Here is a 15,595-nt window from a genome sequence, read left to right on the forward strand (position 1 = left end):
TGAACTTATCCAGTAAAGAGACATATGAAATGGATGGCAATGGACCACATGACAAAACTGAATTATCATATTAATACTCAAAGTTATTGTGCATTGCATAATTATACAAGTTAATTAGTCTTAAAAATAAAGGTTCCAAAGGGGTGTTTTTGCAGTGATGCCATAGAAGAACCATTTTTGGTTCCCAGAAGAACCTTTCCTAAAAGAATCATTTTGAAGAACATTTAAAAAACCTTTTTTGACTATAGAATCTTTTTGAAAGGTTCCATCAATGTTCAAGGTTCTTTTTAAGAATGCAATCAAGAATTACAAACTTGTTTTGCTAATGAAAAGACTTTGTCTGGGCCTTGTGTCTGTCTGCCTAAGTAAGTATTTCCTGTTTATTCCGTTTGCTGTTGCACCATTCTGGAGCATTACAAATACTTTCCATTATATTCTAATGGATAGCGAGTCGGACTTGTAACCTGAAGGTTGTGGGTTTGAGTCTCAGGTCCGGCAGGGGTTTTTGGTGGGGGGATTGTCCAGCGCTCTCTCCACCTTCAATACCACGACTGAGGTAAGACCCTTCAGCAAGGCACTGTACCCCCAACTGCTCCCCGGGCGCCGCAGCATTGGCTGCCCACTGCTCCGGGTGTGTGTTCACGGTGTGTGTATGTGTGTGTTTGTTCACTTGGATGGGTGAAATGCAGAGCACAAATTCCAAGTATGGGCCACACGTCACGTCCTTTCCTTTCCTATATTCTCATATCTGCAATATTACAGTGCACAGTTTAAATCCCATTGTCAAGCATATCCTTCAAAAACTACATATACAAATAATAATTGCTATAAATTTTGTTACAAATTAATAAACAATTTGTCATGAATCAAAGAGTGTCTTTTTTATTTCATTGCAAATCTGACAGAAGATCAAATAATTAAAACGAATGAAATTTTATATGTTAGTCATTTTATTTTTATGTTTGTTTGTTCTATGCCCTGCACAAATATGGCCAAGGTTATTTCCCAGTGAACTGTTTTGTTTGCGAGATTTGTAAGTGAACATAGCTGATCGTATCACTTTAGACACACTATATTTGTAACGTATAAAAAAAAGAACAAACTGTAACACCTCTACACTTTTTCCATTTTTTCCACTACATCAGACACAAATGCTTTATCAGTATCAATGTGTGGGCTGTACATCCTGAGAGGAAGATCAGTTTTTCAGAATATGAGATTCACAACAACAAGCCCATCAGATTTAAAGGAAGAAAACCTTCCTTTGTTGTGGACTTGTTGAGCAACAGGCATTGGCTGTCACCTGGACTCCTGCATTAAACCTGTAAGTTTCTATATGTTTTTTGAAAACAGCTGAGTAATTGCGATAAATCTATGAAAGAAAGAAAAAAACAGGAAGAGTGAACCACTTATAGAAGTTATTGACCATGGAATAATTATAAAGTCGTGGCCTAATGGTTAGAGAGTTGGACTCGTGATCCAAAGGTTGCGGGTTCGAGTCTCGGGCCGGCAGGGATTGTAGGTGGGGGGAGTGAATGTCCAGCGCTCTTTCCACCCTCAATACCACGACTGAGGTGCCCTTGAGCAAGGCACCGAACCCCCAACTGCTCCCCGGGCGCTGCAGCATAAAATGGCTGCCCACTGCTCCGGGTGTATGTTCACGGTGTGTGTGTTCACTGCTGTGTGTGTGCACGCGTGATGGGTTAAATGCAGAGCACGAATTCCGAGTATGGGTCACCATACTTGGCTGAATGTCACTTCACTTCACTTTTTTTAAAAAGTGAATTAAATGAATTTCAGTCAAGAATTACAAACTGATCAGGATCATTTTTTTCTCAAAATCCCGTTTGCGCAAACTTTAAAGATTTGCGAATAAAAGACTTGGTCTGTCCTGAGGCAAATCTTTTCTGCTTACTCCATTTGCAGTCACACCTTTCCTCTAAATTCTCATGAGACTAATGAAGTTTGGTTAAAAGGATGTATTCCTATTTTCATGCTGATTTAAGGGGAAAATTGTTGGATTGATTCACACCTAAATGTTCGGAGCTGTTGAGCATAATTGCGTAGAATTTTCTAAATTTTTTATCCTGCCACACAATTTAATATAGAATAATTTCCTTACATTTCAGAAAAAATTATAAAAAAATAGATAGTAGCTAAAAGTCTTCAGTATAACATACAATTCAGCTATCTGTACATATGACGGGCTTCACACAAAAACAAATAAGGACTTTAAAAAAAAGAAACCTGGATTGCAAACCCACATAAAATCATAATACACATAACTCAAGATAAATAAATATATTTGACTATAATTAATACATTGTCTGTTCTAGTGAATATGTCATTACAAGAAAAACTGCAAACAAAAATGCTGTTTGTTTGAGTGATTATTTATGATGTCTGTAAATTCTGTAAATAAAAAAGACTGCACAACCATTGCCCTTTTTTTTCATGCACTGGTCAATTTTGAGATTTTGGGCTATTTTGTGTCCATAACATGTCTTCTTTCAGAACTACCCCCAGAGTCATCCTTGTGTCTTCCCTCTGTACTTGAAAATGTGGTTGATCATATAGTGACTGAAAAGACTATACCATGATTCCTTGTTTATTTTACTTGAGTTATTATATTTTGCTACTTAGACCAAATAATTACTCAACATTCCTAGGAACCAGGTTTAATTGCAGTAAAGAATGTAGTATTTGGGTGTAATAAAACTTTTTTTTTTTTAACTCTAAAACTGTAATGTAGTTAAAACTGGGTGGAAATACTGCCTTGATGGCACTTTTTTCGGTCCTCCAAAACTAGGGTCCTAGAAATGCGGTCCTGAAAGTGCGGCCTCCTATACTGCAGACGGATGATATTGTGCTTGATTGATTGGATCAAGAGGGAAAAAAATCTAGTTTTTCCATTGTGCATCACCAGATGGCGCTGTTAAAGCTGTTCCTCAAGGCTCTTCTGCTCCTTCAGTTTGCACTGTAGACGTTGGATGGAGCTGAACCTCAGAACCTGAATTGTCCTGCATATGGTGGAGTTCCTGGCACTCCTGGACACAACGGTCTGCCTGGGAGAGATGGTAAAGATGGAGCAATCTGGGAGAGAAGGGAGAGCCAGCTCTGTGTGTGTGAGACAGTGAAATGAATAAAGTGAGGGAGTCTGAGGTAGTGGATTATTTCACTCCTATCTTATTTCAACTATTTTGCTCCTACCTTATAGGAGTGAGAGTTCAGGGACCACCAGGTAAAGCGGGACCACCTGGGCCAGCTGGAGAAAAGGGGGAAATGTATTAAACATTTTAAGTTATTATTATAAGTTGTTGTTATAATAATAAGTTATTATAAGTCATTTAGCTATTTCAAAATCCCTCATGTGGAAATTAGAGATTCAGAGAATGTGAAAACATTGATTTTTCTACTTGTCATGTTATAAAACTTCAATTATCTAACAGATAGACTCAGTGGAATAGAGAAAGGTATGTTACTTCTAAACAAATAGTAACTGCCCCAGTTTATTGTTGTGGAAAAATATTTAAGTTTAGTACATTGCTGTTAACATATTCATTAAACAATACTTAACCTTTATATGAAGCTTCCAGGTTTTGCATATTTGGGAATATTGGAGGAAAATACTGTGTGTCTGATGCGCTGGCAGCAAATTACTATGATGGATTGAAGTTCTGCACAAATGCAGGGGGAAGAATTGCCATGCCAACAAATGAAGAGAAAAATAACTTGTTAATGTCATTGCATGCTGTCCTTGGATCTTCTTATATAATGATTGGAACAACAGACAAACAGATAGAGGGGACATTTGTAGATATGCACAATCAACTTCTAACTTTTACCAAATGGAAGAAAAAGGAACCTAATGATTATCGTGGAAATGAGGACTGTGTTGCCATCTTCACAGATGGTGAATGGAATGATATTAAGTGTGACTCAAAGTGGCACGTGGTGTGTGAACTACAAATTGAATAAATCTCTGAGAACATTTAAAGTAATTATTTAGTTTCATACTTAAATTGTGAGTAAAAATTTTATGGTTTGGCTACAATCATAACTTTAGCCTTTGCCTTCTGCATAAGCAAAGCCACAACTGGTTATCCTAAGAAAATCAATCATTAACATTTATATAAACAGGATCTTGTTGTTTTGTATAAAACACATCAAATTTGTGTTTGGACATCTAGATATATTTGGATTCATCAAATTACTTCTACACTATAAGAAAAAAAAAAGTAGACAAATGGAAAAAAGTATTGATAATGTTCTACCTTTCTGTTAAGTTTACAGGTGTTTCCTTGAACCCTACAACACAACAAAGTGTAACTGACAATACAAGGAAAACACCATCAAAAAAATCAGTACAGACCATATATTTACAGAGTGTATATTTAAATATGTTTCATATAGCCTATATTTTGCACAAATCAAGAGAATAAGTGATCATAGGCTATTTGATATTGTGATTTCTCAGTTACTTAATTGTATTATTAATTGAATGTTAAAGTTAATGGAAACTACAAGAGGTGTCACTTTAGGATCAAAACCAATTCGAAATACTGATAAAATACATAATAATGAGCCATGACCACAAATGTAAGCAGTCAGGCAGAGAAACTGAGTCCTTCACAACTTAAACAGAACTTACAATGTGTCCAAAAGTGTTTAACAGATAGCTAAACGGGTTAGTAAGACAAGTTTCTCTCAGGAGCTCAAACATTTGAAGTCCTGGCGTTCTTTCAGTTGTTCAAACAGTGCATTTTCATTTGACAAACACTGAGCACCTATCAGAAAAAGTAACCTTTCATCTGTAAATAAGTTGATTGACCTCGATTATTATTAGGTCACGAAAGTATGCGTTTTTCAGTGTAAAAACAATCACTGTAAGTTGCATTTAAATTACAGGACAACATACTGTATGTGACTGACAAAAACTAGTAAAATGATACAGTATTTGTTTCTCTTTGTTTAGCCATTGAACTCTGGGTAACCACGTCACTGAAATCTGGTGAAGGGTTTTGAGAAGTCGTGTTCTCTTTTAGTGCTGATCGCCAGGCCGGATCTGTTGGTAAGATTCATATGCTTCTGGTAAGGATTTTTTAAAAGCAGTAAAAAGAGTCAAGTAGCCCTCCTACATGCCAGTAGTTTGTTTTGTTGTCCAGTTTCAGTATTTTAGAATTTCATAATATTTTATATTTTATTTTGATTTGAGACCACTGTTTGGCAGAATGCCTTTTAATATTCAATATATAACTGAAAATGTGAGAAAAAACGTTAAACTTGTTGTTGCTTACCTTCCTTTTACTTTCCGTTGTGAACTTGTTTGAACTCAGTATTTTAATAGCAAACCTTGTTTTTATTAAATATCATCATAATCAGAGAGAAATTACATTTTTACGAAGTGAAAATTATTTTTAAAAAGTGAAAATCATTTTATAAATGAGAAAAATATTTTCCTTTGGACTTGAGGGTGCGTCTGAATGCACTGTCCTGTAGAGTTTAGCTCCAACCCTAATCAAACACACCTGAACACGCTAATCAAGGTCTTCAGAATTACTAGGGCTACAGGAAATCTTAAGAAAAAAGATAAGCATATTCTTAAGAAGAATGTTTGGGAATACAAAATATTCTTAACTTTTTTCTTAAGTTAAAAAATAAGAAGAAAATGGCAGTTAAGAAGAAATTTCTTCTTAAGAATGTTTCGTGAATCCGGCCCCTGGAGTGCAGCATTACTACTTGTTTGGTCATCAGCATTCAGATGAAAACACCACACTCCTCTCTATTTCAAGTAAGTTTTAAGATTTGATTTAATTGTGAGAGATTCTTTTCTTTTTCCTGTTGTACTGTACTCTCATAGGTCTAATAAATGTTTCTCTGACTTGTATACCCATCTTAGGATGTCAAGCCTACTCATCGCAAGGAGAGTTAGCATCAAAATGGATGTGTCACTGACCAATAACACAGAGATGCCAGAAGTATCTGTTTGCTGTCTACTTTTTGTTCAGTATGGAGCATCCAAAAGCCATCACTCAGTTAATTTCAATCAGCACTATTTAGCCCTTCCCAGTGCTGAAATTGTCATGGGTCCTTTGGTTTTATTGTTTAAATGCTTATCTGAATGTAAAATTAATATTTAATGCTTATAAATATAATAACAATATTATAGTTAGTATTTTAGCTCCCTTTTCAGAAACATGTGGTTCACCATCTTTCATGGGTTACAGAATTGGGGAAAGTTGCAGCATCCAAAAAAAAAAAAAAAAGTCAGACTACTTGGTTTATAGGAGACTGTGGAGTAAATACTTGACATTTATTAAAGTTAATGACTTGGTGGTGAAATGCCAAATAAGAGTGTCATTGATATACTATTTGAAGACAAACTTTTCACATTCTAATTTTATGTATATATTTTTTTAAATCATTTTGCATGTTAACTTTGTTTATTTATTTGTGCAAGTTAACAATCCATTCCATTGTTGTTGTTTTTTTGTGTGTGGTTTCTTAGCAATCAACATATTTGTGACTGACATGTTGGATGGGTGAGTAAGGTGGAGGGGGTTGAAAAAACAATATTTCTAAAACAGAGAGTGCTATTTTAGACAGGTAAAAATGAAGTATGACTAAATAAAGAAACATGGATTTATGTTAATCTCTGTAACTGTTGCACTATGAATTGCTGTGTTATATATTGCTTTTCATTGTAAATGATAATAAAAGTGTCTTAAATGATCACACAAAACCTTGATGTGTTATGCTTATGGATATTTCAGTTTTTCTAGTGATAAATTAGCTATATGAGCTGTTTAAGTCTTAATTTAATTCAAAGAATGATCCCATGATGGGAACCCCTAAAAGGTTCTATATAGAACCTTGTTTCCTGGCTATAAAGAACCCTAAAAGGTTCTTTTGATTGAACCCTTAAAAAGGGTTCTATATGGAACATTTTAAAGGTTCCATATATGAAACGCCTTTTTATGTTCTATATAGAACCTTTTCTTCTAAGAGTGTATGTTTACTGATACATTCATTTGAAATCCGTGTTTATCTATCATGTTAAAAATTCAAGAAGAGTTGAGGATCATACAATGTTCTCTTCCTTTGAGGCAAATTTCACACAAATATTATTATTACAACACTAGTGGCATAAAAACCTTTTTGTCACATCCAATTCTGGATTCTGTGGACACTCACGAGGGGAAAAGCAGAAAACCGCTGAAACTGGTGTGGCTGCTTTCGTCGTCAAAAACCCAGCTGTTCTCCCACAGCTGTGTGTATACTTCATCACCCTTCTGCAGTGAGAGAACAACACCATTGCTGCCATCAGCATTGGTCTCAGGCTTCAGAACAAATACAGAGCACTGGATCTGATCATTTTTATGGAGACTGACTGCCATTTGGTTAAAAGGGTGAGCATGAGCATAAAATCTAAAGAAATAGACTCCATTCACTGGTGCTGTGAATTTACCTGTGAGATACATAAACATAGGAATTTAGAAACTGTAAAGAAATGCCTTTTATTACTTGAATATCCATAGTCACAGTGGACAATTAAGATCATGTAAAAATATGAATAGCGCAGGTTACCAGTGTTGGGGTCATATGCATTTTGAGTATTAGTGAAGATTTTTTTGTACACCAAAGTTTTCCGTGAATCAAAGGGTCCAAAATTTTGTGATCCAGGTGCCAAAAGTCCAGCTGAAAAGGCAATCTTTTTGGCTGTGAAAAAGTAATTGGACTTGTTTTGTTTTTGTCATCTTTGCAGTTGGTTTTAAATATAACACTATATCATTTTCTATTTTAATTTACCTTTATTTTCTGCCTGGATAGATTCAATTTTATCACTTGATGCTTTTGTAAAAGTCCTTAGAGCTATTCAGAATGAACATTGCAGAATTTTGTCATAGTGTATTGGGATGGAAATGTTTTAACAGATCAATGTAATCAATCAATCTTGGAAAGGTGAAAATAGATAAACAAAAAATACATAAGATGCATGTAGCTAAAAACTCAACAACTACTATTGCGAGATATTTACCTTCATTCTCTCTCTTCAGTTCTTTCAGTGTTTCCTCAGTGGCTGTCAGTCTTTCCTCAATGTTCTTCAACTGGTCTGGTGTAATGAAATCATGTGCCAGTGAGACCCCAACACAAAGCAGTAAGAGTGTTTTTTGAGCTGCCATCATCTTCATAGCTATCTATGGCATGTGAATTTTGCACAGTTTGGGGCAAGATAGAACCTTATGATGCAGTAAAAGCAAACATGACCCTTGTATTGTTTGGACTTGCATCACTGACTCAGAAAAGCTTCAGATTAATCTGCAAATAAGTTTCAATATAATTAGTTTAAAAAGGAATAAAATATGTTTGTGATATTATTTATAAAATTATGGGGGGGGGGGGGGGGTATTTGATCTCCTGCTGATTTTGGAGGTTTAAAGAAATTATCAGTCTATAATTTTAATGGTAGGTTTATTTGAACAGTGAGAGACAGAATAACAACAAAAGATCCTGAAAAACAGAAAAGTTATAAATGCAGTGATATGTAGCTAATCAGCATAAATTTGATAAATGTATTTGAAGTGTTCACTGTTGTCTCCCAATTTGACGATATAACAATAACAATTAAAAAAAACTCTTTAGTCTTTCTTCACTTTGAATAAATGGTTGTATAGTGACATTTTCATTGCCAATGCATCACAAAAAAAATAGGAATAAAGAACAAATATTTTTTTTTACATTTAATCTAGAACGTATCTAATAAAATATATACATTTATATATTTTTTTTAATTACTGAGCCAATGGTACCCAACATAAAATTATTTTTTACCACACAAAATCACGTACTTTTCAAACATTCATGTGTTTGCTCTTTGATTGGATAAAAAGTTCATTTAGGGCGTGACAATGTCGGATGAACGAAGAAGGAAAGAGGCTAACTTCCGGCACGGTGCGTTACTGTTGAACAGGGACCACAGGACATAACTGCCAGGAAAAATGCGGTAGGCTGTTGTCATAACTGAAAGAGAAATTAAAACACAACACATCTAAGTGCTATCTTTACGACTTTTAAATAAATGTGGCATATGGTCATATGGCCTAAGGGCTTTGTGTGACGGAAGCAATCGGGTTCGCTGATCAGTCCTCGATCGGTCGGTTTTAGGGAGCGCGGTTGAACATGGGAACGAGATCTAGCCGTTTACACGAGGAGGCTGCCGCGACAGCTTTCGATAAAGATGGCATCAAGAGAGAGTCCTGTCGACGAATCCGAAGCACCAGGCCCACTAGCCTCACGGTGGAGTTCTCCGGCAGCTTCGACCATGACTCAGAGACGAACCTCAGCCGATCGGAAGAGGGCAGCGACTCGGACACCGGGCAGCAGGCGAGCAGCGCCGGCAGCCCCGCCGACAGCCACATGTCCCCGTCTCTGAGCAGCCAGGCCTCGCCGACGGACGAAAACGGGGCCGAGGAGAAACGCGAGGAGGTTGGCAGTCTGGGAGGCCCTGTGAGCGCGGAGGAAATAGGCCGAGCACCGCAGCGCACTTTCTCGGAGCGTTTGCCCGGCGGTCGCCATTCTTCCGCCGGCGGCGTCACAGCCAGGTCCGCCCGGGTGAGGGGCACTCACGCTCGGCCAGTGTCTGAGGCGTGGATCGGCCTCTACAGGGTCAACAACCGCCACGGTGGTAAGTGGAAAGACTCATCGTTTCTGTCACTCAGTAGTCATTTTAGACGTTACACCCTGTTCAGCTCCAGTTCTGTCATTTAAACCTGCACTGTTCACAGTGAGTAATAGCCAAAAATGTATAATATATTACGCATTAACATGTACAATGTATTAAGTATAAACTAAATCCTATATGGCCTTTTTCATGGTATTCAAAGAGATAGTTCACCCAAAAATCTAAATTCTGCCATCGTTTACTCTCCGTATGTTGTTCCAGATCTACATTAGTTTCACAAAAGACATTAGGCAGACTGACAGCTCTATTCAATAAACTCTACTCTAAAAAAAAAATTGAAGTCTGTAATATTCATCTCATTGTATTTTCAAAAGTCAGCTAGTTTGGTAACAATTCCATTTATTAGCATTTAGTAACAGGAAATGGCAATTATATTCTAAATCATTTATTAAAGTTAGTTAATGTGAACTTTAGCAATTATTAATATATTATTAGAATCAAACTCTGTTTACTTTATTTAGTGGTCCTGAGCTAACATGAACCAACAATTAATAGATTTATTTCTAAGGTTATCAAAGAGTAATAAATACTGGTACAAATGTATTGTTTGCTGTTATTGCTAGTTATATGCTTTAAGTAATGGGACCTTATAGTATGGTGTTACTTAAAGTTTTTATACGTAATAAAATGGGCAAACCCCGGTCTGACTGGTATGTGAGTGAATTTTCAGTATATTGTTTTGACCCAAATAAAACATGGGAAGGTGATTAAAAAAGATTCATGATTCTGCATGAGACTAATGAGCTTGCGGTGTAATTAGGCTTTGGGGTTTATAGACATTTCAAACATTCCTGACAGGATGAGCCATGATGGATTGAAACCGAAAGACCAAAGGTAAACCCAGTTTACTTGATCTCTGTGTATTTATTACACTATATTGGTCAGTTGGTTGTAATCCAGCCAGAGGTTTCAGAAAAGTAGGCCACATGGGTGCATACTCATCTGTCTATTACTGTGACTGGCCTGCATATTACAAATCCCTTTCTGCATCTCCATTTTACAATGCTAGATATCTTGCTTAATAGTTTTCCCCTCCTTTCCAGCTATTCGTTGTCCCTTCTGCACCAAGCCATTCCCTGGAGGGCGAATCGAGGACCATCTTTTAAGTTGTCTGACTTCTCCACCTCTCCCTTATAACAGTAAGCATCCCATTTGTTTTTATTGTTGTTTTGTTTCATCTGCTAATATGTTAGATATGAATTCTATCATATCTTGTCCAATAGCTGATGTGCTAGCTAAGGACAGTGGAGAGTGTTCAATTTGTCTCGAAGACCTGCTACAGGGGGAAACCATCGCTCGACTGGCCTGCCTGTGTGTCTACCATAAGAGGTAACATAATCATCTAAAAAAAAAAAAAAAAACTTCAGTATTTGCTACAAATGCTTTTAAATAGCCTATGTAATGGCTGATATTTCTTTAAATAGCTGCATTGACACATGGAGCAAAGTGAAGCCGTGCTGCCCTGAGCATCCTTTTGATTGATTCATGTGTTCGGGTGCAATGACACTTTGACTCAGGTGAGTTTGGTCATTCAAGTAGTTTTCTTTGTTAAAATATATTCAAATGTCATGTCATTCACCTTTATATTGTTCCAAACCTGTATGACTTTTTATTCTGCAGAAAAGAAGATATTTTGAACAATGTTTGAACCGTTCTTAAAGTCTGTGTAAAGTCAATTTTGAGAATTCTTTGTAAACACATTAGAAATGTTAGAAAACATTGCTGAAACATGTTACAAAGACCATGAATTATGTAGTACTTAATTATGGAGTTAGACCGTTAAATAGTTTTTCACCATTTTTGTGATCAGGATCTTTATGGCGGGGGCTAAATCATGACTCGATGCAATCGAGCCACCGAGTACGGTCCCTTTCCCAACACACTCATTCCAGCGTAATAATCAAGGAACTTGCTTAGTGCTTAATACAGCGCCATCAAGAATAAAGTTCAACAAACATATAAGCTACTAAATACCAATAAAATGGGAGTATAAATGCTTTTATCAGAGTTTTTTGATAAACATGGCTCTAGATAACAGTGCGACTACTCTAAAAATGCTTTTACTGTTATAGTAACGCATTTGTGAGCATTATTGGAATTGAATTGTTAGAATAAACACGAAACACACGTCGTGCTTGTCATCACAGACTCTGACCTATGAGAATAAAGTGTCATCAAGGCTTTCGCAGGCGATTTTGAGCAACTCCAGCGCCTGACCTAGATGGCTGATCTTGTTTTGCTCTCGTGGTACTTTGATGGCACATGTGATTGTAAGGCGGCTGCAGAGCCGATCAAAGTCAGTTGTGGCTAGAAGGCATACAGCTATGACCGGAAATTAACAATGAAATTAATTGTGTATCTATTAGATTGTGTTTTATTAACGTCTACCCCAACCCTAACCCTACCCCTCACAGGAAATAAAAAATAGTAACTATTGTTGTACAATGTGACAAAAATTACGCTGTATTGATATGCGCATGCCCAGTAGCGCCATACGTATCCCTTCTAGCCTTAACCAGCAAAGTCGGACAAATGTTCTAACCAGAATGCATTGCTTTTGTCAGGCGGCAGTCGATCTTTGCGGCACCGCATGAAGTCGAACAAGCCTAATAACTAAAGCGCATTAGCATCAATCACGCAAATGCATAATACCTGGTTGCGATCATTTACAAAACAGCTCTGTCTCCTTATTAAATAAGCTACCAGAGGAAGATGGCAGTTTTCCTGCTAGTTGGCGAGGTTTCAGCGACACCCCCCCCCCCCCCCCCCCCCCCCCCCCAAGCAGCGAATACTGCTTATTTTTTCAAGATTTTGATGCCTTATTTTATTTACTTGGCTTTTTTTTTGTGCATTCAAATTTGGCTGAGTGATTAACACATTTTTCTGTGGTGTCAAACTCAGAACACATTTAATATTAACTTTACACGGACTTTAACCTTTCAAAGTAGCATCTACTGGAGAAAATTATATTATAGATAGATGACTCGTATGACTCATATTTAGTCAGAAGCAACAGTTTAACCTTTCAAAGTAGCATCTTTTGTGTTCCACAGAAGAAAGAAATGCATGCAAGTTTTTTTTTTTTTTTTTAGCAAACAATTCCTATAAAGGGATAGTTCACAGAAAAATTTTAATTTTCTGAAAATGTACTCGTCTTCAGGCCATATGTAGATGAGTTTGTTTCTTCTTCAGAACAGATTTAGAGAAATTTAGCATTACATCACTTGCTCACCAGTGGATCCTCTGCAGTGAATGGGTGCCGTCAGAATGAGAGTTGAAACAGCTGATAAAAACATCACATTAATCCACAAGTATTCCACACGACTCCAGTCAATAAGTTAAAGTCTTGTGAAGCAAGATGTGGGTTTGTAAGACTGTAAATGGCACTTGATGTGTGCCTCTTGATTCAGACAAGACAGAACTTTTTTACTGGAGAAAATTATATTATAGATAGATGACTCGTATGACTCATATTTAGTCAGAAGCAACAGTTTGTTTTTGTTTTGTTTTTTCAAATATTTAAACTCTCATTCTGACGGCACCCATTCACTGCAGAGGATCCATTTGCATTAAATCCATGATTACATCCAGATTGAATAAAAAAAAAAAATTAGATTCCTCTTCACTTAACATTTTAAGTGCTTTTTTTTTCTGTTTCATCATTTTAGGAGACAATACCCCCTGGCAGGAGCATATTTTCTGATGAGAGGATTGAGAGAAAGACACAAAGGAACAAAAACAAATAACAAGCATCGTCACTTGTGGTCATCTTAATCGGCCTGGCCCTGATTGAGCCTGGCTTTAACTAACTGATGTGACTCTTGAGACTTGGCTTTTCTCTGCTCTACATCACCTGCGTGAACGGCGGGTTTTCTCTGCTTGCCTTTCCTCTCTTAACTCTTTAAACTAAATAGAACTTTGTAAAAGAAACACGTAAATGGAGGGAAGTTACACATGGATCGTCTCTCCGCGTGGACATCTTGATCTCCCTGAGGGATGGTGTTCTTCTTACCATGGAAACGTGGCGATCTGTAATTTATGCCGGGCTTAGCATTTGGTTTTGTGCAGCCTGCTGGGGTTGTGTTGGCTTGAATGAACTACTTGATTTTGTAGAGTTTGTTGGGCAGATCCTGGATGATTGCAGAGGAGTTGTACATGCGTAAATATTGCACAGGAATTACATATGAGGCATGATGTTTTATATTTTTGGGGGATAATCTTTTTGTTTACCCTTTTTTCCCTTTTTGTTACTATAGGAACATTTCAAAGGCAGAGTGAAATTTCCAATAGATTTGTTCGATTGAAACTACCACGAATAGTGATTTTATTCATCGAGGCAAAACTCCCTCTTATTACCACATCAGGCTCTTTTAACCTCTTGATCTGATTGCTTTTACTCAATTGTAAAATTGTATATTGTTTACAGATCCGAGCGATACTTCCAGTAGTTAGCTTAATGGATGTTATTGGTTGCAGTGAAGTGTGTGTACTCAAATGCAGAAGATTTTGACGCTGATGTCCTGACAGCATGTACCACTCTTGAAGGGGAGGGTTTGTGAAATTGCCTCTCTGCGTCTCAGACGTAGTAGCCTAGAGAAATCCAGTCACTTTACACTCTTTACACCAGGCCTCCTCTACACTGAATGAGGCCATCTGTGGTGCAGAGATATGCCATATGGCGCACGCTTTGCCTGAGGATGGCGATTGAGAACAGCTGATGGGTAATTATGACATTGTTATCGACCCCCTTAGAAAGAACAATGGAATAAATGATGAACAGGTAATTTTTATTTTTATTTTTTAGACAGCCCTCCACAGGGGAAATAGTTTTTCATGTTTTGAGGTTAATGGGATTTTATAATTGTGGGTGTTATGTTCATTATTCTATTGTGTCTTTTAGAGGTCATTTGGTCTGTTACTATTTTGCCTTAGCTCGAGGATTCATATTTTGAGTGGCAAGACCTCTGAATGGAGACTTTGCTTGTTAACTTTGAAAGTATTGCAATACGTTTCCTTTACAGGACAGTCTGACGGTTCTTTCCAATTGAAAACATGAGAAATGCCATGTGTGAGTCAAAGTCAAAAGTCATTTTTACAGTTACATTTGTGTCGTTGTGGTGCATTGTGGAGTGGAGGGAGGTATTGTCAGAGTATTTGACAGTCTCAAGCTCTCTAAGTTAGCTTTTGCCCTTTAACTTATGTGGTGCCATACCTCAATATCAATATTTACTATACTAACCTGGGGCTTAGCTAACTCCAAAGGTGGTGTTTGTTTGTTTTCTCTCTCAAAATATTATTATTATATGTATACACAGTATAAATGCCATAGCAAGTTCTGTAATTATTCAGTGCTAAGGGTCTTGACCCGCTTGATCCTGTGTTTTGACAGTTGCCGGTGAAATATGAATGAGTTGGGAATGTTCTTAAGGTCAATATGATTTGCATATATTCACATCCCCAAACACAGACAATCTGCCTTCATTCTGCTAAAGAACAACTATTTATTTATTAAAGTGTAAATATGTTTCACATTTCAAAATGGCTTTGTCTTTTGTTTGTCCATGATGTTGTTTCTATGCCTAAATCTTTTGTATGTCTGAAAAATAGTTTTTATATGTATTTTTTACAATAAATATGCTTAAGTGTGATGGCTTTTGTGCTCTGGATCATCTGTGCTAATGGAAATATATTACATTTTACATGTGTATGCATATATATATATATATATATATATATTACATTGAAATATGTCAGAATAACAGTTGCCAATAAGTAAATTGACTGCTTTAAGGTTCAATTCTAATTTGACCATGATTGTGGAAGTTCTGTTTCCTTGCTTTGTTTTAAAGTTTG

General features: G+C 36.8%; 2 protein-coding genes across 5 annotated transcripts; one reads left to right on the forward strand and one right to left on the reverse strand.

The window, feature by feature from the left end:
* Nucleotides 1–1,055: 1,055 nt before the first annotated feature.
* Nucleotides 1,056–8,202, reverse strand: LOC306845947 (complement C1q-like protein 2). Of its 3 annotated transcripts, none has more exons than XM_079378969.1 (7): nt 8,039–8,202; nt 7,810–7,872; nt 7,588–7,719; nt 7,195–7,468; nt 3,578–3,677; nt 3,211–3,265; nt 1,056–3,065 (listed from the first exon to the last, which is right to left on the reverse strand). In XM_079378969.1, the coding sequence occupies exons 1-6, from the start codon at nt 8,190–8,192 to the stop codon at nt 3,212–3,214; spliced, it is 777 nt and encodes a 258-aa protein (XP_079235095.1). In that variant the 5' UTR covers nt 8,193–8,202; the 3' UTR covers nt 1,056–3,065; nt 3,211. The 3 variants fall into 3 exon arrangements, with proteins under 3 accessions (XP_079235095.1, XP_079235094.1, XP_079235093.1); XM_079378968.1 differs by having other exon boundaries at nt 1,056–3,093; XM_079378967.1 differs by having other exon boundaries at nt 1,058–3,117.
* Nucleotides 8,203–8,922: 720 nt separating this feature from the next.
* LOC306846697 (uncharacterized protein) lies at nt 8,923–15,543 on the forward strand. 2 transcript variants are annotated; one of them, XM_079380263.1, is made up of 6 exons: nt 8,923–9,004; nt 9,166–9,685; nt 10,786–10,881; nt 10,966–11,071; nt 11,167–11,259; nt 13,411–15,389. In XM_079380263.1, exons 2-5 carry the CDS (start codon nt 9,181–9,183, stop codon nt 11,222–11,224), a joined length of 765 nt encoding a protein of 254 aa, XP_079236389.1. In that variant the 5' UTR covers nt 8,923–9,004; nt 9,166–9,180; the 3' UTR covers nt 11,225–11,259; nt 13,411–15,389. The 2 variants fall into 2 exon arrangements, with proteins under 2 accessions (XP_079236389.1, XP_079236388.1); XM_079380262.1 differs by having other exon boundaries at nt 8,926–9,685; nt 13,411–15,543.
* Nucleotides 15,544–15,595: the final 52 nt, after the last annotated feature.

Source organism: Barbus barbus, assembly GCF_936440315.1.
Source record: "Barbus barbus genome assembly, chromosome: 26".
NCBI classification, from domain to species: Eukaryota; Metazoa; Chordata; class Actinopteri; order Cypriniformes; family Cyprinidae; genus Barbus; species Barbus barbus.

What these genes read in the sequence shown, in the direction of transcription:
- LOC306846697 (XM_079380263.1), top strand. Translation starts at nt 9,181, where the DNA reads ATGGGAACGAGATCTAGCCGTTTACACGAGGAGGCTGCCGCGACAGCT. An exon ending in GGTCAACAACCGCCACGGTG is followed by an intron (nt 9,686 to 10,785) that starts GTAAGTGGAAAG and finishes CCTCCTTTCCAG; the next exon opens with CTATTCGTTGTCCCTTCTGC. An exon ending in TCCACCTCTCCCTTATAACA is followed by an intron (nt 10,882 to 10,965) that starts GTAAGCATCCCA and finishes CTTGTCCAATAG; the next exon opens with CTGATGTGCTAGCTAAGGAC.
- LOC306845947 (XM_079378969.1), bottom strand. Translation starts at nt 8,192, where the DNA reads ATGAAGATGATGGCAGCTCAAAAAACACTCTTACTGCTTTGTGTTGGG. An exon ending in ACTGAAGAGAGAGAATGAAG is followed by an intron (nt 7,873 to 8,038) that starts GTAAATATCTCG and finishes CATTCTGAATAG; the next exon opens with CTCTAAGGACTTTTACAAAA. An exon ending in TGCATATGACCCCAACACTG is followed by an intron (nt 7,469 to 7,587) that starts GTAACCTGCGCT and finishes TGTATCTCACAG; the next exon opens with GTAAATTCACAGCACCAGTG.